This window comes from Gouania willdenowi, chromosome 13 (genome assembly GCF_900634775.1).
Source record: "Gouania willdenowi chromosome 13, fGouWil2.1, whole genome shotgun sequence".
NCBI classification, from domain to species: Eukaryota; Metazoa; Chordata; class Actinopteri; order Blenniiformes; family Gobiesocidae; genus Gouania; species Gouania willdenowi.
The window spans coordinates 395,640-422,673 of NC_041056.1; the positions used below are offsets into that span (position 1 = coordinate 395,640).

General features: G+C 39.7%; 3 protein-coding genes across 6 annotated transcripts in view; 1 reads left to right on the top strand and 2 right to left on the bottom strand.

The window, feature by feature from the left end:
- Window positions 1-15,540, bottom strand: part of klc3 (kinesin light chain 3) — a 28,607-nt gene extending 13,067 nt beyond the window's left edge. The window contains exon 1 of the mRNA XM_028463758.1: window positions 15,408-15,540. The gene's annotated coding sequence lies outside the window, so the exon portion shown is untranslated. The remainder of the gene's footprint in view (window positions 1-15,407) is intronic.
- ckmb (creatine kinase, muscle b) lies at window positions 13,586-19,984 on the top strand. 2 transcript variants are annotated; one of them, XM_028463761.1, is made up of 10 exons: window positions 13,621-13,743; window positions 14,624-14,713; window positions 14,909-15,021; window positions 15,247-15,343; window positions 15,430-15,584; window positions 16,103-16,235; window positions 17,174-17,345; window positions 17,412-17,535; window positions 17,830-18,019; window positions 19,562-19,984. In XM_028463761.1, exons 3-10 carry the CDS (start codon window positions 14,929-14,931, stop codon window positions 19,738-19,740), a joined length of 1,143 nt encoding a protein of 380 aa, XP_028319562.1. In that variant the 5' UTR covers window positions 13,621-13,743; window positions 14,624-14,713; window positions 14,909-14,928; the 3' UTR covers window positions 19,741-19,984. The 2 variants fall into 2 exon arrangements, with proteins under 2 accessions (XP_028319561.1, XP_028319562.1); XM_028463760.1 differs by lacking the exon at window positions 14,624-14,713 and having other exon boundaries at window positions 13,586-13,743.
- A 714-nt stretch (window positions 19,985-20,698) lies between these two features.
- mark4b (MAP/microtubule affinity-regulating kinase 4b) overlaps window positions 20,699-27,034 on the bottom strand; it is a 50,091-nt gene continuing 43,755 nt past the window's right edge. The window contains exons 16-18 of one of the 3 annotated variants that reach the window (XM_028464963.1): window positions 25,198-25,280; window positions 23,825-23,869; window positions 21,123-21,335 (exon numbers count right to left, since the gene is read on the bottom strand). In XM_028464963.1, the coding sequence (XP_028320764.1) occupies window positions 21,271-21,335; window positions 23,825-23,869; window positions 25,198-25,280 (193 nt within the window). In that variant the 3' untranslated portion in view covers window positions 21,123-21,270. Of the gene's footprint in view, window positions 21,336-23,824; window positions 23,870-25,197; window positions 25,281-27,034 lie in introns of all 3 variants that reach the window. The other 2 variants (XM_028464961.1, XM_028464964.1) reach the window with 2 other exon arrangements.

Here is a 27,034-nt window from a genome sequence, read left to right on the forward strand (position 1 = left end):
GTCACCTGTGTGGAAGCGAGTGGACTGCCCTAGCATCCACACTGCTGCTCTCATCGGTTTTTAAAAGTGCTCAGATCGGCCGAAATCAGCAAACTTTGGACACCTCCTCTAGTCTGAATATTAATAATATAAAACCTAACAATCACTAGAATAACATTACAAACACTGTTAGGTTGGAAATATCAACAGAGTGAAGAAGGTTCTTTACGTTTATAGTGTCGCTGTTCACTCAGTCAACCACCAGAGGGCGCCACAGAAGCAGCTTTAAACCTTCAGGAATCAGTTGTAATACTATCTCATAATTACATTAAAAAAGTGCACAATACAACAAAACAGTTTTAAAAACACAGATATCCACATAAATACACAAATTTGTTGCAAAAACACCAAATTGAAATATACGAAACAACAGAAAAATACACTAAAGGACAGCATAAATACATTAAATTACATTGAAAAAGAGCACATGATGCAAAAAACCCCCCAAAAATTACTGCAAAAACACAGACATAAATACAGAAAAATACAAAAAATTATTGCAAAAACACTAAATGAAATACACAAGATCACAGAAAAAACACTAAAGGACAACAAAAATATACTAAATGAAAAAAGAGCACATGATACGACTATAGAGGGTTTTCATTGACATCACATTCTGGGCAGTAACCCGGATGCGCGGCCATGTTGGAGGTAAGCGGTTGTTGACGCTACATGTTGGAGGCTCACAGAGGTGTACTCTGCGATGGATAAATTACGTGGCTGAAACATCCATTCCAGATGAGGCGGTTAGCATTGAGGGGCTAACACTGTTCCGGTCGGACAGGTCACTGCTCTCCTGATGTACAACTACTGACTATAAAATACACACATTGTTCTCCCTGATCTGTTATAAGTTTTCACAATCTATAAAAAATGGCAATCGTCCATCATTTCCTCTCAAAATTGAGGATTTGCTTGTGTGTGTGCGCTTTGTTTATCTGCTGAGTGTCTCCAATATGGCGACTTACGGGTTGATGACGCACCGTGAAAACCCTCTATAGATATAAATATATATCTGAATGCTTGTGTAGAATCATTATTGGAGAAACTAGACTTGGTAAATATGTAAGTACACACACACACACACACAAACAAAGGTGTCAGATAGAGAAACGTGTTTTTCATCCGGAGCAGCCGTAGCTTTACATGTATCAGAGTTATTGATTATGTTGATGAATCTAGTCATCTGTGTGAGGTATAGGTGTGCCAAAAATATTGATGCAACAATATATCACAATATTTCATGCTATCGTCACACTGGCACTGAATATCGATTTTTATTTTTTATTTGATTTTTTTTTGCTTTTTCCACAACTTAAGTAATAAGCACAAGTTAAAGGCAGGGTAGGTAATTTTCGAAAACTAGCATGATTTTGAAAGTAGCATCTTCTGAGTGCTGCACTTTTACTGTCCCCTCCTCTCTGTGCTCCCTCTAAAGCCACACCCCTCATTCACATGCACAAGCGCCGTGCTCCAATAGCAGACCTCAGCTCATTGCTTGTATTTTGTAGAAATGACATCGTCTCATTCCGCAGTAGGTAAACAATAAACTTTATCATTCTAGATGTGTTAAAAAATATGACTAAAAATTTGTGGGCTTGTGCATGAAAGGGGTGGAGAACAAGCAAGGAGACAGAGAGACGTGATTGGTTAAAAAAAAATGTTTTTTTTCCATTGGTCAAAGTTATTACAGGTTTACAGCTGCTACAGATGTTGGATTTTCTTCGTTTCTTTTTCAGAGAACATAAGATCTTCATTTGTGTCAGGACATAAAGACAATTTCAACCAAAAACTTAAAAAGTGTATCTGGAGAAAATTACCTACCCTAGCTTTAAATGTTCTGAGGTTTTGAAGTTTCCAAAGAACAAATGTATATTAGTATTAGCAGTGAAATATCTGTGCAGACCGCAGAGCAGGTTTAAGTTAAACTTCACACGTGGTGTAAAGTAGAAGTTAAAATGTGTACCCAGGTTTTCATTTGTTTATATTATAATGCACTGAAATGTTCCACTTTTCATAAAACAAGTTCATTGTGCTTTTTAAGCAGCACTGATATGTGTCCATGTTTACAGAGAAGTTGATAATACTAGCACTGAAATGACTGTTTTTATTTTGTTTTTAATGATTTAAAGTTAATTAGAACAATATTTTGGTGAAGCATTATTTAGTATCAGTGTTCCCTTAAAGACGTAAATATAACACAAGGACATGTGACTAGTTATGGTCAGTGTGTGATAAGAACAGTCACTGTGCACTATACTCTGTGTTTTACTCATTCATGTGAAATGGATTCAGTGCTGTCAATCAATTCTGAATTTAGTATCATGAGGTCCTGGTGATACTCAGCCCTAGTGTGAGGTGATGAATGAAAATGACTGATTGAAACACCAGCATTAACAAAGGTTTCATCAAACAGCTGCTATATATAAATATATATATACACAGTATATACAATATAGATATTTCCATCAGGAGGACTGAGCAGGTGAAGCCACCCTACTACTCGCCATGAGGCTAGTCTTACTTGTGACTGAAAGACGTGCACATGGTGGTGGTGGTCAGCTATAGCGTCACCTCACTTCCTGCTTCACTCCACAAATGTGACTTTTTCTTTTTCTCCACCCGTGGTGGACGAACGAATGAAGGCAGAGTGACGGACACGTTGCTGAGTCAGTGAAATACGATGATGGAGGAGGAGGTCACGCTGGAAATAACCACGACGTGGATCGTCCTGGAGCTCGTCTACATGGAACAGATCTAGTTTCTTCACCTGATCTCACACCGGCCTTCGTTCCACAAGCTTCTAGAAGCTTCTCCAGAGCTATCAGCCAATAGTGGCTCATATCTAATAAACTCTATAAACATAGCCCCGCCCCTCTTTGACCTTGGTCATGACCTCTGACCTCGTTCTTTAAATAAAAAAACAGGTGTGACAGCAATTTTGATCTATTATGATACGTTACCGTAGGAGCAGCATGTCATAGAACATTTAGTCATTGTTAGTCTAGTGGGAGTGGCCTAGTGGTTAAGGGTGGCGAGCTTGTAATCAGAGGGTCGCTGGTTCAAATTTCACCCAGCCCTTCACTGTGGGCCCTTAACCCCAGCTGCACTAACCATGGCTGCTGGGGGGCGGGGCCAAATTCAGAGAACACACTTCATATATGTGTCAAAACATATATAAATAAAGTAAAATAAGTAAACTATTTATATTAACGCATGCAAAGTGTTCGTTTGTCATGCATATTGATAATATTAATTATAGTATAAGTGGTTATGGTGTTCCTGCAGATTAACAACTCGTCTTTTTAGAGTTGTTTTTGTATTAAACAAAAGATTAATCTTTGTGTTCCACGTACTACACACCAGGGACCAGTTCTGGTTAGCTTAGCATGTAGCAGCGCTAGCTCAAATGGGTTAAAAGGTAAAAGGGGCGGGACTATGTTATCACTTCTTTTCTAAATAAAAAATGTCTTTACCAAACAGATAAAAATTAATTTCAGAGAATAATCATGCATCATTTTGTGTGTTTTGTTGCCTTTTGTTACTTTGTTTTGGGAATGATTCGGTTCAGTTACTTTGCATGTCTGGTGTAAAATGACGTTAAACTGTCGTCACGCTAAGCAGCGATCAACACTAAAATGAGTGTTCACACACATTAACGTGCACACTCTGCTGGTGTGTGTTGGATTAAAAACCTTTATCAATGATTCTCACAGTGTTCCAGGTTTACATAACTGCCCTCAGAGGCTGCATCAGCAGAGCAGGTGTGTGTGTGTGTGTGTGTGTGTGTGTGTGGTTCAGGTTACGTTCTAAACTGGGCTGCTGGAGCCGTTCCATATTGGTATTAGAGCTGGTCTGACTGCACAGACACACACGCTACATATCACACATCACACATGGTGACCTTTGAGTGTGAACGGCTGTTTAAATTCACCTTCACATGGATTCATACGCTCACACTCTGATAAAGTGACATGATGAACGTGTGAAAAAAATCACTAAGGCAAGGCAAATGTATGTGTATAGTGTATTTCATACACAAGGCAACTCAATGTGCTTTACATGATAAAACATTCAATTGTTTAAAATCAATAAGAACATTTAAAATCATCAGTAAAATCAATTAAAATCATCAACAAACACATGACATCATCAACATGACCAAAAATCTCCCTCCATGTGAGCAGTGTCATGCCTGTTGCCATGGTAACAAGCAGGCAGGACTTCATAGATGCAGGGATTGACTGAAGTCATGCACGTGGTCATAAGTCACGCTAAGCTAAATCATGAATGCTATGCTACATGAAACTGTTGATTGCTCTGAAATGAAGTTTTCCCCACCTGATAAAAACTGTTTCTTTTACCTAATTTTGCAGACAAACTGTAATGGAAACACAGCTAGGGAAAGATTAAAAGTATAAACTAGAGCCAAAGCATCCTTTAAGGCAGGGCTTCTCAACCTTGTGGTCAGGACCTCATTGTGGGTCACGAGACACTGGGAGAGGGTCACCAGATGCCTTCAAGAAACTATGAATATTTTCTGAACAATGAGCCTATTTTTGCTTATTTTTACACTTTTTATGCAACTACACCAAACTCACCATATTTTAACCTTTCATCACTTTTTCCTGCCATATTTTTGCTCCTTTTACTATATTTTTGCCACATTACTCCCATTTCTGTAATTTTTTCCACTTTCCAGACATGTTCAGCACTTATAAACACTTTCCATCACTTTTACACCTAATGTCACATATGTTGACCCATTATTGTCACTTTTAAAGTTCCCATATCATGCTATTTATTTTCACCATCATCTCCATTTGTTATAAGAACTACAAAAACATAGTATATTTTCCCAAACTCGCCTGTTTTCCAGAGTTTTAGCCTCTGAAAAGTCACTTTCTGACCAACTCTACAAACAGGCTGATTTGTGGCCTACTTATGAATATTCATGAGTGGGCGTGTCTATAGACGGGACACTGACTTCCCTGCATGTCTTGCTCTGTTATGAGGGGGATCAGCGATCACCAAAGCGAATGTATTTTTGCTATCAACACACAGTTAATTGTTTTCTGCCAAAAAACTGGACATTACAGTAAAACACATGGATATTTAAGCTGCTATTGAGTGTGAGTCCGTCCCCTCCCTGCACGGTGACAACCCGAAAGACAACCCGCTCTCTTCCCACCCACTCCGTAGCCGAACTCATGCTGCTTTATAAACACGAGACAGAGTGTGGGGGCGGGTGTTCACCGGTACATAGTGGTACTCTGACAATAAGCTATTTCAACAATGGCGATCCTTCACGTAGAGCCGTATGTCCTCAATTCAGAATCAGACCCTGAATTTGAGGCGCATGAAGCCGCACAACCGGTGATAGACTGTGGAAGCACTGCGTGAAGGACGCTGAAATGCTCACCTTTGTGGGTGTGTCTATTTACATGTCAATCACGGCAGAGAGCTTCCTGGAGGCGTGGCTTCTCCAGCTCAGTGCTGAGTCAAATTAGTCATCAAAGTGGGAACGTGTCATCAAATTGTAGTGTTTGTGTTCACCCTGTAGTAAGAAAGGAGTAAATCACCCTCTGACTAATGATTGATGGAATCAATAAAAAAACACTTTGATCATGTGTATGAAGTCATAATAGAACTTTATCATGTTTAAAGTACAGAAATGTTCATTTAACTTAACATGGGCCCTTTAACCACTTTTCACTATATTTCATGCTTATTTTTGCCAATGTAACCACATTCATCATTTTGTCATGCCCATTATTGGCCAGTTTAACATATTTATTCCTACTTTTTAAATTACAATATCCTAATCCCTCCTTCCTCCATTTCTGCCACCTCGAAGCCAATATTGACACTTTGAACCATTTTTACCACTTTTTCTGTCTGTTTTTATCCACTTTAATTTACAACTTTTAACCATTTTCTGTGGTTTTTAAAATCACATTTCACCTCCTTTTCCACCATTTTTGGTCACTTTGAACCATTTTATTAGTGATTAAAACCAGGATTTCCATCTTTAAGATGACTATAATAATAATAATAAACGTTCCTGGATAACAGTGGATATTATTCAGATGAATAAATAAATGTGGTTATCACAGATTCATAGAACAATGGACCATCATTTTACTGACTTTATGGATGGACCCCAAAAATCTCTCCTTTATTCCCCTTATAGATGGTCCTGTCTCCACATGACTGTTCTTCAATGTTCATGTCTGTCAATTGTTTTTCTGACAGTTTGTGCAGCGGCCGTTTCATATTCCTTCTATATTTACAGCTTTTTTGTTGTTCTTTTTGCCAGATAAACTAGATAAATGTGCGTCTTAGTGGGAATGATGTGCACCATTTCCTCCAGGGTGTGAATCCTATAACAGGGGCTTCTAGGTGTGAAGCTAACAAATTCTGGTGTCTGATGTTCTTCAGGTTCTCCAGTTTCTTTGCCACATCTAGACCTGAGTGAAACAAACTGGTGAGAGTAATTATGAGAATATGGAAACGACGACTCAAACACTGTAAACTGGAATACCCTGAAATAAATAACGTTCCTGCTGATTGGATGCTTCAGGTTTTCCTGCCTGTCACAGGACATGTTGATAGGTGGTGGTGGTGGTGGTGGTGGTGGTGGTGGTTTGGCAACGCACATGGCACAACATAATCCCAATAACACATGAAACGGCAGAAAAATACACTAAGGGACATTGAATAACAGCACATGAAACAACAAAAATAAATGAAAAAAATTACTCCAAAAAACACATCATGTAAATTCACAAAATGAAAACATAATTACACAAAGTGATGACAAAATTAGACAAAAATATTGCAAAAACACCAAATGAAACACACTAAAGGACAATAACAATACAGTACATGACCTTGATGAAACTGGTTCAAGGACTATTTTACATTCAGCTCCCAATGCATCATGGGAAAGTTGAGTATGACGAGTGTGTTAACTGTGCATACTTAAAACATGTCCCCATATAGTATACATCCTGGTATTTCTCACATACTCAATATTTCCAAACGATCTAATGTGAACGCACTACATACTAATTTAGACATCACACTTATTATAAGTAGTACAGTAGCATGAGTAGTACGTTAGCTTGAGTAGTACGTTAGCATGAGTAGTGTACGTTAGGATGAGTAGTACGTTAGCATTAGTAGTACATAAGCATGAGTAGTACGTTAGCATGAGTAGTACGTTAGCATGAGTAGTACGTTAGGATGAGTATTACGTTAGCATGAGTAGTACGCTAGGATGAGTAGTACGTTAGGATGAGTAGTACGTTAGCATTAGTAGTACATAAGCATGAGTAGTACGTTAGCATGAGTAGTACGTTAGCATGAGTAGTACGTTAGGATGAGTATTACGTTAGCATGAGTAGTACGCTAGGATGAGTAGTACGTTAGCATGAGTATTACGTTAGCATGAGTAGTACGCTAGGATGAGTAGTACGTTAGGATGAGTAGTACATTAGTATGAGTAGTACGTTAGTATGAGTAGTACGTTAGCGTGAGTAGTACGTTAGCTTGAGTATTACGTTAGGATGAGTAGTACATTAGTATGAGTAGTACGTTAGTATGAGTAGTACGTTAGCGTGAGTAGTACGTTAGCGTGAGTATTACGTTAGGATGAGTAGTACATTAGTATGAGTAGTACGTTAGTATGAGTAGTACGTTAGGATGAGTAGTACATTAGTATGAGTAGTACGTTAGCATGAGTAGTACGTTAGCATGAGTAATACGTTAGCATCAGTATTACGTTAGCATGAGTAATACGTTAGCATGAGTATTACTTTAGCATGAATGGTACGTTAGGATGAGTAGTATGTTAGCATGAGTAGTATGTTAGTATGAGTAGTACGTTTACATGAGTAGTGTTAGCATCAGTATTACGTTAGCATGAGTAGTACGTTAGCATGAGTAGTACGTTAGCACGAGTAGTACGTTAGCATGAGTAGTACGTTAGCTTGAGTAGTACGTTAGCATGAGTAGAACGTTAGCTTGAGCAGTACGTTAGCATGAGTAGTACGTTAGCATGAGTAGTACGTTAGCATGAGTAGTATGTTAGCATGAGTAGTGCGTTAGCATCAGTATTACGTTAGCATCAGTATTACGTTAGCATGAGTAGTACGTTAGCATGAGTAGTACGTTAGCATGAGTAGTACGTTAGCTTGAGTAGTACGTTAGCATGAGTAGTACGTTAGCATGAGTAGTACGTTAGCATGAGTAGTATGTTAGCCTGAGTATTGTGTTAGCATCAGTATTACGTTAGCATGAGTAGTACGTTAGCAAGAGTAGTACGCTAGCATGAGTAGTACGTTAGCATGAGTAGTACGTTAGCATGAGTAGTACGTTAGCATGAGTAGTGCGTTAGCATCAGTATTACGTTAGCATGAGTAGTACGTTAGCTTGAGTAGTACGTTAGCATGAGTAGTGCGTTAGCATTAGTATTATATTAGCATGAGTAGTACGTTAGCTTGAGTAGTACGTTAGCATGAGTAGTATGTTAGTATGAGTAGTACGTTAACATGAGTAGTGTTAGCATCAGTATTACGTTAGCATGAGTAGTACGTTAGCACGAGTAGTACGTTAGCATGAGTAGTACGTTAGCATGAGTAGTACGTTAGCATGAGTAGTGCGTTAGCATCAGTATTACGTTAGCATCAGTATTACGTTAGCATGAGTAGTACGTTAGCATGAGTAGTACGTTAGCATGAGTAGTACGTTAGCTTGAGTAGTACGTTAGCATGAGTAGTACGTTAGCATGAGTAGTACGTTAGCATGAGTAGTATGTTAGCATGAGTAGTGCGTTAGCATCAGTATTACGTTAGCATCAGTATTACGTTCGCATGAGTGGTACGTTAGCATGAGTGGTACGTTAGCATGAGTAGTACGTTAGCTTGAGTAGTACGTTAGCATGAGTAGTACGTTAGCATGAGTAGTACGTTAGCATGAGTAGTACGTTAGCATGAGTAGTACGTTAGCTTGAGTAGTACGTTAGCATGAGTAGTACGTTAGCATGAGTAGTACGTTAGCCTGAGTATTGTGTTAGCATCAGTATTAAGTTAGCATGAGTAGTACGTTAGCATGAGTAGTACGTTAGCATGAGTAGTATGTTAGCCTGAGTATTGTGTTAGCATGAGTAGTACGTTAGCATGAGTAGTACGTTAGCATGAGTAGTACGTTAGCTTGAGTAGTACGTTAGCATGAGTAGTACGTTGGCATGAGTAGTATGTTAGCATGAGCAGTGCGTTAGCATCAGTATTACGTTAGCATGAGTAGTACGTTAGCTTGAGTAGTACATTAGCATGAGTAGTACGTTAGCATGAGTAGTATGTTAGCATGAGTAGTGTGTTAGCATCAGTATTACGTTAGCATGAGTAGTACGTTAGCATGAGTAATACGTTAGCATGAGTAGTACGTTAGCATGAGTAGTACGTTAGCTTAACATTTACAACACAGCCGTAAAGCCCCAAAACAGGTGTCCGTGTCATAGATATATTCACATCTCATTTTCAGGAAAAATCCATTCAGTCAATTGATTACATAGAGCAAAATTTTGAATGAGATTATGAGTAAAATTTGACATATTTGTCCATTTGCTGCATGTGATATTGTCCCAAAAAATGCATTTGAGGTATTTCTGTGTCATGTTGGGGTCTGATTTTAATTTAAAAATGTTTATTTATGTTTTCCTCCTCCATGAACCGCCACCTTAACGTGGTGGAGGGGTTTGAGTACCCGAATGATCCTGGGAGCTACGTTGTCGGGGGCTTAATGTCCCTGGTAGGGTCTCCCAAGGCAAACAGGTCCCAGGTGACGGGTCCGACTAAGAGCGGTTCAATAGCCATACTGTATATGTACATTAAACAACAAAGGCAGTTCACGTCGCCCGGATTGGCGCTACCGGGGCCCCACCTTGGAGCCAGGCCCGGGGTTGGGGCTCGAGTGCGAGCGCCTGGTGGCCGGGGCTTTGCCCACGGGCCCCGGCCGGGCAGAGCCCGAAAGGACTACGTGGGCCCGCCCTCCCGTAGGCCCACCACCCGCAGGAGGGATCATATGAGGCTGGTGCAATGTGGATCGGGCAGTCGTCCAGGGCGGGGGCCTTGGCAATCTGATCCCGGATCATGATTGTTGTTTGTGCCTATGGGCCAAACAGCAGCTCGGAGTATCCACCCTTCTTGGATTCCTTAGAGGGAGTACTGCAGAGTGCTCCTTCTGGGGATTCCCTCGTTCTGCTGGGGGACTTCAACGCTCACGTTGGCAGCGACAGTGAGACCTGGAGGGGCGTGATTGGGAGGAACGGCCCCCCTGTTAGGAACCCGAGTGGTGTTTTGTTGTTGGACTTCTGTGCTCGTCACAGATTGTCCATAACAAACACCATGTTCAAACATAAGGGTGTCCATATGTGCACTTGGCACCAGGACACCTTAGGCCGCAGTTCGATGATCGACTTCGTAGTCGTGTCATCGGACTTGCGGCCGCATGTCTTGGACACTTGGGTAAAGAGAGGGGCGGAGCTGTCAACTGATCACCACCTGGTGGTGAGTTGGCTCCGATGGCGGGGGAGGATGCCGGTTAGACCTGGCAGACCCAAACGTATAGTGAGGGTCTGCTGGGAAAGCCTGGCAGAGTCTCCCGTCAGAAGGAGCTTCAACTCCCACCTCCGGGAAAACTTCAACCATGTCTCGGAGGAGGTGGGGGACATTGAGTCCGAGTGGGCCATGTTCCGTGCCTCTGTTGCTGAGGCGGCTGATCGGTGTTGTGGCCGCAAGGTAGTCGGTGCCTATCGTGGCGGCAATACCCGAACCCGTTGGTGGACACCGGGGGTGAGGGATGCCGTCAAGCTGAAGAAGGAGTCCTACCGGGCCTTTTTGGCCTGTGGGACTCCGGAGGCAGCAGACAGGTACTGACGGGCCAAGCGGAGTGCAGCCACGGCAGTCACCGAGGCAAAAGCCCGGGCATGAGAGGAGTTTGGTGAGGCCATGGAGAACGACTTCCGGACGGCTTCGAAGAGATTCTGGACCACCATCCGGCATCTCAGGAGGGGGAAGCAGTGCACCGTCAACACTATGTATGGTGCGGATGGTGCGCTGCTGACCTCGACTCGAGACGTTGTGGATCGGTGGGGGGAATACTTCGAAGACCTCCTCAATCCCACCGACACGCCTTCCAATCAGGAAGCAGGGCCCAGGGACCCGAGAGTGGGCTCTCCTATCTCTGGGGCTGAGGTTGCCGAGGTGGTTAAAAAGCTCCTCGGTGGCAGGGCTCCGGGGGTGGATGAGATCCGCCCGGAGTTCCTCAAGGCCCTGGATGTTGTGGGGCTGTCATGGCTGACACGACTCTGCAACATCGCATGGACATCGGGGGCAGTGCCTCTGGATTGGCAGACCGGGGTGGTGGTCCCCCTTTTTAAGAAGGGGGGCCGAAGGGTGTGTTCCAATTATAGAGGGATCACACTCCTCAGCCTCCCCGGTAAGGTCTATTCAGGGGTACTGGAGAGGAGGGTCCGCCGGATAGTTGAACCTCGGATTCAGGAGGAGAAATGTGGTTTTTGTCCTGGCCGTGGAACTGTGGACCAGCTCTACACCCTCAGCAGGGTCCTTGAGGGGTCATGGGAATTTGCCCAACCAGTCCACATGTGTTTTGTGGACCTGGAAAAGGCATTTGACCGTGTCCCTCGGGGATTCCTGTGGGGGGTCCTCCGGGAGTATGGGGTATCGAACCTCCTGATAGGAGCTGTTCGTTCCCTGCATGACCGGAGTCAGAGTCTGGTCCGCATTGCCGGCAGTAAGTCGAAATCGTTTCCGGTGAGGGTTGGACTCCGACAGGGCTGCCCTTTGTCACTGATTCTGTTCATAACTTTTATGGACAGAATTTCTAGGTGCAGTCAGGGCGTTGAGGGGGTCCGGTTCGGGGGCCTCAGTATTGCATCACTGCTTTTTGCAGATGATGTGGTCCTGTTGGCTCCAACATACCGTGACCTTCAACTCTCACTGGATCGGTTCGCAGCCGAGTGTGAAGTGGCCGGAATGAGAATCAGCACCTCCAAATCCGAGTCCATGGTTCTCGACCGGAAAAAGGTGGAGTGCCTTCTACGGGTGGGAGATGAGGTTCTGCCCCAGGTGGAGGAGTTCAAGTACCTCGGGGTCTTGTTCACGAGTGAGAGAAGGATGGAGCGAGAGATCGACAGGCGGATTGGTGCGGCGTCTGCAGTGATGCAGAGTCTGCACCAGTCCGTCATTGTAAGAAGGGAGCTGAGCCAAAAAGCGAAGCTCTCTATTTACAGGTCGGTCTACGTTCCAACCCTCACCTATCGTCATGAACTTTGGGTCATGACCGAAAGAACAAGATCACGGGTACAAGCGGCTGAAATGAGTTTCCTCCGTAGGGTGGCTGGGCTCTCCCTTAGAGATAGGGTGAGAAGCTCAGTCATTCGGGAGGGGCTCAAAGTAGAGTCGCTGCTCCTCCGCATCGAGAAGAGCCAGATGAGGTGGCTCGGGCACCTAATTAGGATGCCCCCTGAACGCCTCCCTAGTGAGGCGTTCAGGGCACGTCCCTCCGGAAGGAGGCCCCGGGGAAGACCCAGGACACGCTGGAGAGACTATGTCTCTCGGCTGGCCTGGGAACGTCTCGGGGTCCCCCCGGAAGAGCTGGAGGAAGTGGCTGGGGAGAGGGAAGTCTGGGCCTCCCTACTGAGGATGCTGCCCCCGCGACCCGGAAACGGCTAAGCGGGAGAAGATGGATGGATGGATGGATGGATGGATGGATATTTATGTTTCATAAATCAAATCTACAGCTTCTATAGTGAGTTAATAAACTCTGAGGTATGAAGTAAAAACAGATCAAATGTTTGTTTATAGTTAAATGTAGATGTACAGACATTGAGGCGTATCTTTGATGACTTGACTTTGGCTCCTCCCCCTCCATACGAGGTTAAAGAGTCACCCAGTGCCAACATGTGAATCTAAATTTACAAACAGCACATGAAACACATGAAGGTCTGAGGATGCATGTCCCCCCACCACAATGCTAATGCTAGGTTAATTCTATCACTATGTTAATGTTTTAATGTTAGGCTAATGTTATTGCCAGGATAAGCTAATGCTAACATTAGGCTAATGCTAAAGCTAGTTAATGCTAACACTAGCTAATGCTAGTTAATGTTAATGATAGCATTAACATTAGCATTACCTATCTAATGCTAAGCTAATGCAGTGTAATGTGGGCCAACAGCTGCATCTTCACTCTAATATTCTAGTTGTAATTGTCTTTCAGGGAGAAAATAATCATTGTAATTTTAGTTGGAATTGGAATCAGTGGTGATCACTGTAATAGTAATTGAGTTGTAATTGAACATAGATGATTGAAGATTGTAATTGTAATTTAAAAATGTAATTGACCTCGACCCTGGTAGCAGTAGCATGTGTCGTTCCTACAGCTGCTGCTTTGTCCTTGTTCTGCAGCATTCTTGCAGAGTCGCTTCTTTTCCTTTTAGAAACTCACGCCCCTCGTTGATCAGTAGAGGCGACCCCCCCACCCCTCAGCCAATGGGAAGCCACATCCTGGTATAAAAGCTAAGGTCCCGGGGTTGGAGGACTGGGCGACCCCTTTACACTTGGTGGACAGGATCTGATCCCAGGATCTGTTACATCTTCCCTTTCTCCTTCACAGGTAAACCAGCAGCACGCCATCCATCCATCCATCCATCCATCCATCCATCCATCCATTCAACCATCCTGGGACTTTTCTCTCCTAAACACTTATCAGTCAAAGCCTCCTGGAGGTGTGCAGTTCTGCCTGCTGATAGGGAGGAACGCAGCCATGTAGGGTCAGTGCAGCAGGTGGCTCTGACTCAGAGCTGGATTTAGCTCGTGTGACGTTTCAGTTTCACAGTGAGCGTAAAAAACGTAGAAAGGATTGAATGAACTATTAATGTACCTTTAATGTTTTTATTAAACAAACTACATTTAGATTAGAATTGTAGGTTTTCATTTTTTTAAACGTGTTTTCTGTTGGGAAGAATTAATTTAACGAGTCATGCATGTATTTAATAATGAAAACCAGTTTAAGAAAATAATATTTGGATTATTTTGTATTTACTTTAACTTTACACTATTTTTGAATGGATATTTGACTCTTTTTTAAAATCAATTTATTACATTTCTGTTGTTTTTGGTTTCATTTGAAATCATTGATTGTTGTTAAATATATAAACAGACTTTAAAATGGAACACAGAATATTAGTATTAGCAGATTAATGATCTGAATTAAAGCAAAACTAATTATTTTTACAGACTGAACAAATTTAAACATGTAAATTAAGGACTAAACTATGCAAATGGTAAATACATAATTGATTAAATTTGGTGGATTTTTTTTCAAAGCAAAATTAGAAAATTGATGGACAAAAATATTTATTGATATAATTATTATTTATATTATTATTCATTTAATTAATGAATTCTAATTTTGTAATGAGATTAAACAATATATATGTATTTCTGTTTCTAAATGTAATCTGCATGAGTTCAATCAGTGCTTTATTCTGTAGAATGCAGTGGGATCAGACTGGAAGGTTCCCAGTGACGTTGGTGGGAGGGAAAGTTATTAATAATCCTGAGTGTGAGAAGAACCAACAGCTGTGAGTTCAGATGTTGATCTGACACCAAACAATGAGAAGGTTTTTACTTTTCACCAACAAACTGGTAGAAGAAACACCCCCAAACAAACATATACATTATTATTATTATTATTATTATTCATTTAGAACACTAATTAATTCGTTTCTCCTTCATTCAAACAATGAATAATAATAATATAATAACTTTTGTTTCAGTCGGAGTGAGAACCGCAGCCATGGCCAAGAACTGTCACAACGACTATAAGATGAAGTTCTCTCTGGATGAAGAGTTCCCAGATCTGTCTCTGCACAACAACCACATGGCCAAGGTAGCCCCGCCCCCTCTAACATGTATGGTATCTGAATCATGTACATACTGTACATTACATCATCACAGACACGTGGTACATGATCTAAAATAGACACTGAGACATGATATGATCAACATTTCATAGTAAAACTCTGCCCCCTACAGGGAGGAGGAGGTACTGACGTCCTCCTATTATCATATCTAATATTAATAACTCATTTTAAGAAGCAAACATCTGTTGTAGGTTCTGACCAAGGAAATCTACGGCAAGCTGAGGGCAAAATCTACCCCCAGCGGCTTCACCGTGGATGACGTCATCCAGACCGGAGTGGACAACCCCGGTAAGACCAAGTTCTAGAAGAATCCACCTCATTAAGAGAGAATGATCTGATCAGTGTTTCTCACCTGGTGGTCTGCGTCCCCAAAGGTCACCCCTTCATCATGACCGTGGGCTGCGTCGCTGGAGACGAGGAGTCATATGAGGCGTTCAAGGACCTGCTGGACCCCATCATCTCAGACCGTCATGGAGGATACAAACCCACCGACAAGCACAAGACCGACCTGAACTTTGAGAACCTGAAGGTGAACAAAGCCTTCAAAATAAAGGTCAAATTTGGTGATTTAAGCAAAAATGGAATCAAAGTCAGGCTGAATTATCTTTAGTATAAAATAAGTCCAGTATGAACCTTCATGTGTGATTACATATAATATTACAGGAGTAACATAATAACTGCAAAGGTTTGTTATGGAAACGTGGTTTGGTCAGAAGAAAGATAATAAACTATTGGTATGAAAATTATTTAAAAGCCTAAAATAAACAGATGAAAAACAACTTTCTAAATTAATCAAATTGTACATATAAGTAAATAGATTTTAAAAAATGAATACAATAAATGAAACTAATAAAATGAACAATAGTTAATAAATAAACCAACATGTAAATATACATTTAAAAAAGATGATTAAAGATAAATAAATGAAACAGGATGAAAAACAATGAACTAAAAGTAAATAAAATAGTGAAACGAGCTTCTAGGTGATTCTATCTATGTTATCTGGGTGAGTGTGTGGTTCTCAAACTGTGGTTCTCCATCCATCAGGGCGGAGACGATCTGGACCCCAACTACGTCCTGTCCAGCCGTGTCCGTACAGGCCGTAGCATCAAAGGCTTCACCCTGCCCCCCCACAACAGCAGAGGAGAGCGTAGAGCCATCCAGGACCTCTCCATCGAGGGTAGGTTCAGCTTTGATAGCTCCGTTACCAAGGTAACCAAGGGACATTAAGGCCCATAACCTTATATCTAACATTAATAATATATTTAAGGGTTCTGTAAAAATGCCCTTCAAGAGTAAAATTATACACAATTAATGGATCTGTTGAGGAAGTTATTTATTATAAGTAAGTAAACCAATCTGAAGTCACAACTGTGTGAAAGTGTATACACAATATACACAAAATGACAGAATAATACACAAAAGAACAACAAAAACCCACATAATTACAGTAAAAACACACATAAGGACTAAAAAATGCACTAATAATAATAATAATAATAATACATTTATCTTATTTAACGCTTTTTTGGGAACTCAGTCACTTTACAGAATTAAGGGATTATTATTTCACTCCACACTTAGTGGTGGTAAACTACTATTGTAGCCACAGCTGCCCTGGGGCAGACTGACAGAAGTGAGGCTGTCATAGTGAACCATAGGCCCCTCCCACTGACTGGCCCCTCCCACCACCAACACTCACTCACACACTGTATACATACTAAAGAACAACAACACAGATTTTTATCATATATTGAGTCCATTTAACTGTATTTTTAATACTAATAATAAATATCTTTATTTGTTATGATCATAATATTAGTGAGGGTTACTCTGTTAACAAACTAGTCAGTGCTCAACGGCTCTGCAATACCCATCACTGAGAGGGCGGGGCTTCAATGTTTTTTCCTGATTACATTAATTGATTAACTCTACACATTTTGCTCCATGAAATCATTTTCACTAAATAGTTGATCGTTGTCTGTGAGACGGAGCTTTAAACAGAATCAACTAAAACAAGAAAATAAAAAAAAACATAAATAATTGTCACGACTATAAAATACAAAGTAAATGTATTTTAATCTGAAAAATAAATGTAAATGTTTATGTTGGTCCCAGCTCTGGCCAGTCTGGACGGTGAGTTCAAAGGTAAATATTATCCTCTGGATGGAATGACTGACGCTGAGCAGGAACAGCTGATCGCTGACCACTTCCTGTTTGACAAGCCTGTGTCCCCCCTATTGACCTGTGCTGGGATGGCCCGGGACTGGCCCGACGCTAGAGGAATCTGGTATTTATCACACTGACCCACTGTGTGTGTGTGTGTTATTATTGATTATTGATTATTGATTATCAGGCACAACGAGAACAAGACGTTCCTGGTGTGGGTGAACGAGGAGGATCACCTGCGTGTCATCTCCATGCAGAAAGGCGGAAACATGAAGGAGGTCTTCAGACGCTTCTGTGTTGGTCTGCAGAAGGTGATGATCATGTGATATTATATCATCCATACCACGGGACATTCTACAGCACAGAGGGCCGCATGTGGCCCCCGGACCGCCAGTTGCCTGAGTCTGATTTTGTGTTGGCCCTAAAGTAAACACACATAATGACTCTAAAAACACACATTCTATGTTGTTTCCTGTGTTAAAACTGTCTTTATTGTCAGATCAGATACAATCACAGCCTCCAAAGAGGAACCAAAGAGCCTCGTGTGGCTCCAGAGCTTCAGGTTTCCATGGCGAGCTAACCATGCTAAATGTTTTCCTGCTCAGATCGAGGAGATCTTCAAGAAGCACAACCACGGCTTCATGTGGAACGAACATCTGGGCTACATCCTCACCTGCCCCTCCAACCTGGGAACTGGGCTGCGCGGTGGCGTTCACGTCAAGCTGCCCAAGCTCAGCACACACGCCAAGTTTGAGGAGATCCTGACCAGGCTGCGTCTGCAGAAGCGTGGCACAGGTGACCAATCACAGCCTCCCATTATTAATGTCTTTATACAATTCTTCTTGTAATGGACACTTAACAAGAGTATTTTGATGCAGTAGCAGGAGTACAGCTTACCCAGAATGCTTTGCAGTGTATTAGCATTAATGAAAGATAATTACTTTTAGAATCTGTTAATTATCACTATTTATAGTGCATCTATTTATTTGTGATATTTTTCACATACAGTCTTTATTTATAAAATGAATAAACAGTTACATGCATAATAAACATGAGATTAATTAGTTTAATGAATTTACTTAAAAGTCATCTACTGTCATTTTCAGGGTATTAATTATGATTTTCATTTAAAATTGAGGGTGCAAACTTCTACAAAGTATGTTTTCATATCAATTACAAGACATTTCACACGAGTCCGTTTCAATTCCACATGGCCCCAGTGGGGTCACGACCCCAAGGTTAAAAAACTATGGATTACTGTTTTGTTTTTTCTTATTATCCAAAAACAAAAAAAGCACATGTTGCGTCAACCTGTGACAATATATACATTTAAAAAAATAGATTCAGGGCAATAATGTTTATTTTTAGTATCAAAAAAATAAAATGAATAAAAATAAAACCTATATTTTTCCACCATTAGTATATAATTACTAAAAATACTGAGGTAAATCTACTCTACAGTAGATACAATAACTGCTGTAAGTAAACTAAAAATAATCAGAACAAAATTGGTGCAAATGACCAACATTCAGGTCGTTATTATTATTTTAAAGCTGGCAGCGCCATCTAGTGATGAAAATGTGAATAATCAGCGACTTATAAACAGGTGAGACTTATTGATTTTAATTTGAACACAAAAAATTCTGTTATTCTAAATCTATTGATACTGCAGTAGGTATTTAGTCCTTAAAATCTGATACAAATGTTTGGTACTTTCAACACAATGTTTATGAGTCTCACGTGTGGCATTGAGATGAAATATGAAGTTATTGAAAGTTGAAAAAGTGCACATCATCACATGTAGCGTTAACCTGCTGCAACATCTGCAGAAAATATGTCAATAAATACATTTCAAAAATATTGATTCTGGGCGAAAATGTAGATTTTATTGGCACAATAAAATAAGATAAAATAAATTAAAATAAAACATGAATAGATATTTTTCCACCCTTAGTTTATAATACTAAATATATTTAGTTAAATCTACTTCAATAAAGAAAAAGCAGCAACAATACTTGCTATAAGTAAATAAAAATTTTTTTGTACAAATTACCTTATTTTGGTTCTAATAACTACGTGTGTTTTTACAGAATCTTATTAAATTCACTGAAGTAAAAAACTTTTGGTTTTTTTAAATTGACAAGATAAAAATAAGTAAATAAAACTAATTTGGCTCCATTTTTCTGATCAAATGAGAAAAAAGGAAAGTATTTTTTCTGCAGTGAAGACAAAGAGCTTGTGTATGTTTCTGAGTAAATAGGAGATAGGAGATAGGAGATAGGAGAGAGTTGACCTTTGCTTCCTTCTCTTCCTCACCGCTCTTCTTCTCCTATCCAGGGGGTGTGGATACGGCCTCAGTGGGGGGCGTGTTTGACATCTCCAACGCCGACCGTCTGGGTTCCTCTGAGGTGGACCAGGTCCAGCTGGTGGTTGATGGAGTCAAGCTGATGGTAGAGATGGAGAAGAAGCTGGAGAAGGGCGAGTCCATCGATGGCATGATCCCCGCCCAGAAGTAAAGCATTGGACAGACGCTCCGTGTCCCATGAGTGACTGTCTGTGTTTGACTTTTTTTTATTTTATTAAAAAAAGAACAGGTAGCCGAGCTGTAAAGTAGTTTGACTTCATCCTGTACACTCCTCTTTCTACTTCCCTCTCCATCCTCTGTGTAACATCCTGGGATCAACCCATACATAGTCTACAGTGGCTGTGTGTGCACCAAATATAACACCTTTTTTTTTTTTTTTGGTTGTAAAATACAAACGGAAGAATAAACGATGTAACAATCAAAGACACTGGTTTTATGTTTTTCTTCAATATTAAAGTGAGTTTATTGTAGTTAACTCAACAGTTAACTGTCTTTACACCAAACTCACCATATTTTAACTTATTTTCATCACTTTTTCTTTCCATATTTTTGCTAATTTTAATGAATTTTTCTTACATTTCTACATCACATATGTTGATTAATTATTGTCACTTTTAACCTCTTTTCACCAGATTTTATGATTATTTTGACCATTTTAACCACATTCATCCCTAACCCTAGCCCTGCTGTTGTAACATGAAACGTTTGCTGCACGTCTGCCCTAGAGGTCAGAGGTCACAGCCTGTGACGATGACACGTGTCAAAGACAGAAACTCATCAGATACAAAGTGTTTTTAAATAAAAGCTTTTTAAAAGGAATAATGACAAACATACAAAAGGAAATAGATTTAATCTGTTTGAAAACAAACATGAGAGAGAGGAGAGGAGATAAGAGAGAGAGAGAGGATAAGAGAGAGAGATAAGAGAGGAGGAGAGATAGAGAGAGAGAGAGCTAAAGAGGGAGAGAGAGAGTGAGCAGAGGAGAGAGAGAGATAAAGAGAGAGAGAATAACGAGAGAGAGGGAGGAGCGAGAGGAGATTAAAGGAGAGAGAGAGGGATAAAGATGAGCGAGATAAAGAGAGAGAGAGTGAGAGAGAGAGAAGAGAGATAAAGCAGAGAGATTTAAAGGAGATAAAGAGAGAGAGGGATAAGAGGAGATAAAGAGAGAGAGAGAGAGAGAGAGGAGCAGAGAGGAGAGAGAGAGTGCAGAGGGAGAGGAGGAGGGGAGGAAACTGAGTTTCTGTGATTTCGTGGCAAATAAAAACAGTCGTAAAGTGAAAGGATTAAAAGGACTACAAAGGGCAAAGGTCACCGTGAGCCCCAGCGATGGCTGTGATTGGTGGAGGAGGGTCTCTGGGCGGAGGTGAGGCATGGCTGGGTGGGCGTGGCTGTGCCTCACCCCCGGCTGCTCTCAGAGCTCCAGCTCTTTGGACACTTTGGTGGCGATGTCCCTGAAGGCCAGCGGGGCCCCCCCACAGGCGCTTGAAACCTCACGCGCTGCTCTGGCCGCGGGCCCCGGGCAGCTGGCACACCTCGGCCTCAAATGCTACGCGGGCGCCGGCCGCGCCGTGCGTGCAAGACAGCAGGAAAGGCCCCGCCATGTGGACCTGGCAACCGCAGCCCTGGGCCGCCTCCCGCAGAGACAGGACCACCTCGGCCGGGTCACGGGGGCTCCTCACCCTCACATCCCAGCCACATCGGGGGGTCCGGGGCTCGGCCGCTTTCTGATGCCCAGGTAGATGGCGACTGGAGGGGTGAGAGAGGGTGAGAGAGAGAGAGAGAGAGGGTGAGCGAGAGAGAGAGAGAGTGAGTGGAAAAAAAGGAGAGCGAGAGAGGGAGAGAGGGTGAGCAAGAGAGAGAGAGAGGGAGAGAGAAAAAGGGAGTGAGAGAGACGGTGAGAGAGAGAGAAAGATCAAAGAATGAATAAATGAGAAGAAAACATGTTATTACACATTTTAATAATCAGAATATAGTTTAATCAATAATAGATAGATAAAGTAATAGATTACAAATACTCACGTTACTGTAATTCAGTTTCTTTTATGATTACTTGTACTTTTTGGACTATATTTCTAACTTAAGTACATTTTAAAAGTAATTTATTACAAAAGATGAAATAACCACAAGTTTTAAACTTCATTGTTTGAGTCTCTGCACAGAATGAACAGGTCCAAGAAAGTTAATAATTAATAAAGTTGATTATTAATCTGAGTTCAAATGGAAAGAACTGATGAATATTGATTAATAATAATTAATTGCAGTCTATTATTTTTGGAAAAGCAAATAAATAAGTTCTAATTATTTTTTCTGTTTTTTTTATGCAATTTTAATTTCTTATCTTCCTCCTTTTTGCTAACATACACTTTAATAATTAATTATTCTTTACATGTACATTAAATAAAACCACAACTATTTATAATAGTTATGATACAAATAAAAAACTTTTCATCTTTTTCTGGGTGTTTACTTTACTGGAGTCAAATTAAACCCAAATATATCATAATATAATAATAATATTATAGATATTATTACTGATGGAACATTGTCCATGCTTTAACTTTATTTCACCACCAGGGGGCGCTGTACCTTTAGTGTATTTTAATTTAGCATTTTAATAAAACAGTATATTATATTAATAATTTTCATAAACTAAAATAAATAAAACATTCCAGATTTTTCTATTGTGTATTAATCCTTTTTTGTGAGTTTTGTGCATTTTGTAAAGTCATAATCGATCAGCATTATTAATAATAACAATAATAATAATAGGAATAATAATAATAATTGACCTTCAGAATTCCTTTAAAAATAAATACATGAAAAAAAAGATACAAATAAATAAATTAATAAAATGGGAAAATTTATGTAAAGATAATTAAAAATAGCTACAATACAAAATATCAGTCAAAGAATAATAATATAATAAAATTATAAATTAATGGATTAATAAAGGCCTATTTTAGTATAAGAATAATAATAAAATAACAGGTAAGTAAACACTTAATTTAAAGATGAATAAATGAAAAAACAAAAAATTAATCTTTGAGATATTTGAAAACCTTGGTTAAAGAATGTCAGATAATCAATCAATAAATAATAAATGTGTTTTTAAAAATGCATATTTTAGTATAAGAATAGTAATAAAAATGATAAACATGTGACAATATAAACAATAAATAATCAAACAACAAAACAAAACAAATAAATATTACATTAATGTAGTTTTTATTCAAACCTGTTTGAGTGAATAAAGTAATAGATTAAAACAGGAAGTACAAACACGTGGGAGGAGCTAAGAGGGAGCACACAGCGACAGTTAGTGAACAATTATCCAATCAGATCAATAATGAGCCAAAGGGCAGCAACATCAACCTGATCAACCCGATCAACCCGATCAACCTGATCAACCTGATCAACCCGATCAATCCGATCAACCCGATCAACCTGATCAACCCGATCAACCTGATCAACCCGATCAACCCGATCAACCCGATCAACCCGATCAACCTGATCAACCCGATCAACCTGCACCTCAGTGGATTCACGTGGCTTTAACACGACCACACGTGTGCTTTTAACTCCCGTTTCAAATGTTTTATTCTCATTTCTTTTTTTAACCCACACTCTGGGATCAATGACGTGAGTCCTAAATATTCTGTTCAATTGCTTTTCTTTTAGTTAAAATATGTATCAAACTCATGGCCCGGGGACCTAATCTGGTCCTCTGGAGCATCCAAATCGGCCCGCAGGAGAAATGAAACATGACAAAGAAAACATGACTGATTGTGTAAATGAAACAATATTTACAGGTTCTCACAGTTTTCCCAGTGCTTTAATCACATGATGTCAGTCATTTTTATGTTAATCTGTTGAATAAAAACCCTTAAAAATCTTCAAAATCCTCAAATTTTTATTAAATTATTACATAATATTTCTTTCAATTAAATAGAAATTGGCCACAAAGTCTAGTAAATATAAAGTGTAGACCCTGTGGGAATGAATATCTGTCACTAATTACGTGGATATGGTCGGTTTATTACATATTTAGTATTTTGTTTATAAAGAAGTGTAAACTATGGCACAATAATGTAGACATTAGCAGCATTGGACGCTGATTTTTGAAGCCTTTTTTCCGCTTCCTTTAGTTTGATTAATTGTTCTAACTTAGTTAAAAACACTAGACTTTAACTCACTTTTCCTGATCGTTCGTGTCATGTGACGACGCAGCGACTCACCTTGTGACCGGAGATCTGCTGACTCGCTCAGGTTCGTCTGTGACCCTCAAGAAGACGACAAACAAACGTACACGTTAGAGATCAATCGGCCACGGCTCATCAATAGTTCTGTACCGACACACACGCACACACACACACGATGTTTGTTTGTGCACAAAAACCAGGAATGGGAATTACTCAGCCATTCAATTATTATTATTATTATTTTAAGCTCAGTAGAAACAAATTACTGATGCATTAAAATAACCAAAAACAACATGTTAAAAATCAGATGTTGTTCTCATTAAACTGAATATTTATAGTTTGAACATTACAGCTGCAGCTAAAATATAAAAACACACATAACGCCCTTCATCCTGACAGTGTGGTGTATATAAATTATATTATATAGATAATACAGTATATAATATATAATTAACTATAATTTTAAATTATATTGATATATTATACCGTATTATATTATTATATAATATATTTGTACATTTGTATTATTATTATTATTCTACTGTACCAGTATCTTACTTAATTATGTACTTTTTAATTTTAATTTCTTTCTTTTCTTGTTTAGTGTTTCTTCTTTTCATTTATAATATTATTTCTCAAACCTCTAACAAAGTTATTTCCCTCTGGAATAACTAAAGTCTTTCTGATTCTGATCATACTCCATATTTAAACATGTGCTCTCCATTTAATAACACAACAAAATCATACACACTCACATTATTTACACAAACAATTAGCACACGGGCTCTAAACCACCTCCTCTGAGACGCCGTCACAATAGAACACGTACACACACGTGATTTAATGTGACGTGTATAATATACACATGTATACTGTACATCATGTCTGATGTATACAACATATAAACAAACAAAAACAATAACTTTACTTGAACGTAATAATCACTGCTGGGCATTTTAGTAGAAAGCAGGTGAAGCACAGAGAGAAGAACAAGCTCCTCCCACACATGCAAACGCACACGCACACATGCAACACACACACAAACACACACACACAATCAATCAATCAATCAATCAATCAATCAATCAATCAATCTTTATTTGTATAGCTCCAAATCATAACCAATGGTATCTCAAGACACTTTACAGTAGAGCAGTCTTAAGGACGGACTCTTCATTTTATGGATACACACATATGCATATATACGTATATACACATACATATGTATCCCACACCCAACATGAATTCATCATGGCGGCAAGGAAAACACGCACACGCACGCACGCACACGCACGCACGCACACACACGCACGCACGCACACACACGCACGCACGCACACACACGCACGCACGCACACGCACACACACACGCACACAGCAGCCAGAAAAGATGGGAAAGGAAGACTTACTAACTGTTTTTGTGCCCTGTGGGAGGGTGCAGCCCGACACAGACTTGTTTGAGCTCTGACGTTTAGAAGGGTCAAGAGTGACCCTATAGCAGAGGAAGAGGAAGAGGAAGAGGAGGAAGAGGAAGAAGAGGAAGAAGAAGAAGAAGAATAGGAAGAGGAGGAAGAGGATGAAGAGGAAGAGGAGGAAGAGAGGGTGAGTCCCAGAAAAGCAAGTGAGGAGGAGGAACACGGCCTCGGACACACTGGAAAAGATTCTTATTATTTTGTACAATTTTCTATCACTTTGTGTGTTTTTGTTTTGTTCTGTGTACTTTATGTCATTTTGTGTATTTTATTTTTGCATCATTATAATACTTTTTATCATTCTGCATATTTTTTGTGTAATTTTGTGTGTTTTTGGAGTTGTTTAGTAAATTTTTGTTGCCATTTTGAATGTTTTTCATAATAACAGTAAAAAATAATAATGATATTTCTATAGCACAACAGATACCAGTAAAATAAGAAAGTCAAATAGTAATAATACAAATATTTTTTGAGATAACGTTCTTGTTGAAAACAGAACGTTATTCTCTTTGTAAGTGATTGAACAAACTAATTAATACGCTCATCATCACATTAGTTTCTACAAAAAAAAAAAAAAAAAAACAGGTCAGTGTGCAGTTTTCCCAGCATGCTTTGCAATGATGTGGTTTCAAACTAAATGAAGAAACTGCTTTCAGACGTAATCGGTTGTAGACTAAAATCTACTAAAGTATTAATAATATGACTTCTGGTTTCAAACACAAACTATTTACATTTTGGGGGATTTTATTCCAAACCACTGAACCGTACACACTGAACTTTTTTCATAGCATTACATCCTTAATTGTGATAAACATATTTTCCTATAATTTATGCTTAAACTGAGGTAAAAATAAAGCCAAAGTCTACATTTGATTTAGTTTAAAGTGTAGCTGTGAAGCTGAGTCTTAGACAGTTCTGGGCTGAAGTCGCTCCCTCACAGAATAATGACATATTTGTTACTTTGTGTAGTTTTTTTTTGTAGTTTTTTTACAGTGTGGTCCGAAGCAGGTGAAAGAGTGAGTGCAGCGGCTCAGGAGAAACAAACAGACAAAGCAACAATAAGCAGCACAGGAGATGAGACAGCAGCACTTTGGTTTTTCTCTACGTTTCCATAAGCACAACCTTTATTACATTCATTATATCTATAGCAACATTTCAAAGGCTGTCATTTTCTGCATTTTTGGTGTCAATTTGTGTATCCAAACATCCAAACCACTGAACTGTACACACTGAATCAAAGTTTTTGCCTAATTTTGAGAAAATTAGTGCAAATTTAATCAATAATTGTCACAATGACTCTTAAAATTGATCCTGGGGCAATAAAACATCTGTGTGGTAGATCTATTGTAGATTTTCTGTAAAGCTCAGAGGGGCAGTATTATTTTCTAATGATTTAGCTACAGTAATAAATATCTTTTAGCCTCATTCACAGTTCTGTTTCTCCCTCCATTGTTATTCTACATTTTATAAAAAGTCAGCTGTAAACAGGACAGTTGGATTTTTGCCCCAATAATACATCATAAAGTGGAAACTCCTCCTCCTGACAATCCTGACTCCGCCTACCCTACATAAGAATGTGAGCTCCTCCCTCTCAAACTACCTCACAGCTAAAACAAACATGGCGAGGGCAGGTTGATATTACACTTAATATCTTTACATTCAGTTTAAAGATAAACCAAAGAGCAGCACAAACGCTCACATCAGTTCCACTTTTAGTAGCTGTTATATCACCTTGTATCGCCTTGCTTTAAGACATGATCTGACGTGTTTTTGA

Bases quoted from the DNA above. Each gene is read 5' to 3' on its own strand.
- ckmb (XM_028463760.1), top strand. From the start codon at position 14,929: ATGGCCAAGAACTGTCACAACGACTATAAGATGAAGTTCTCTCTGGAT. The intron at 15,022-15,246 runs GTAGCCCCGCCC...CATCTGTTGTAG, and splicing joins ACAACAACCACATGGCCAAG to GTTCTGACCAAGGAAATCTA. The intron at 15,585-16,102 runs GTGAACAAAGCC...TCCATCCATCAG, and splicing joins TGAACTTTGAGAACCTGAAG to GGCGGAGACGATCTGGACCC.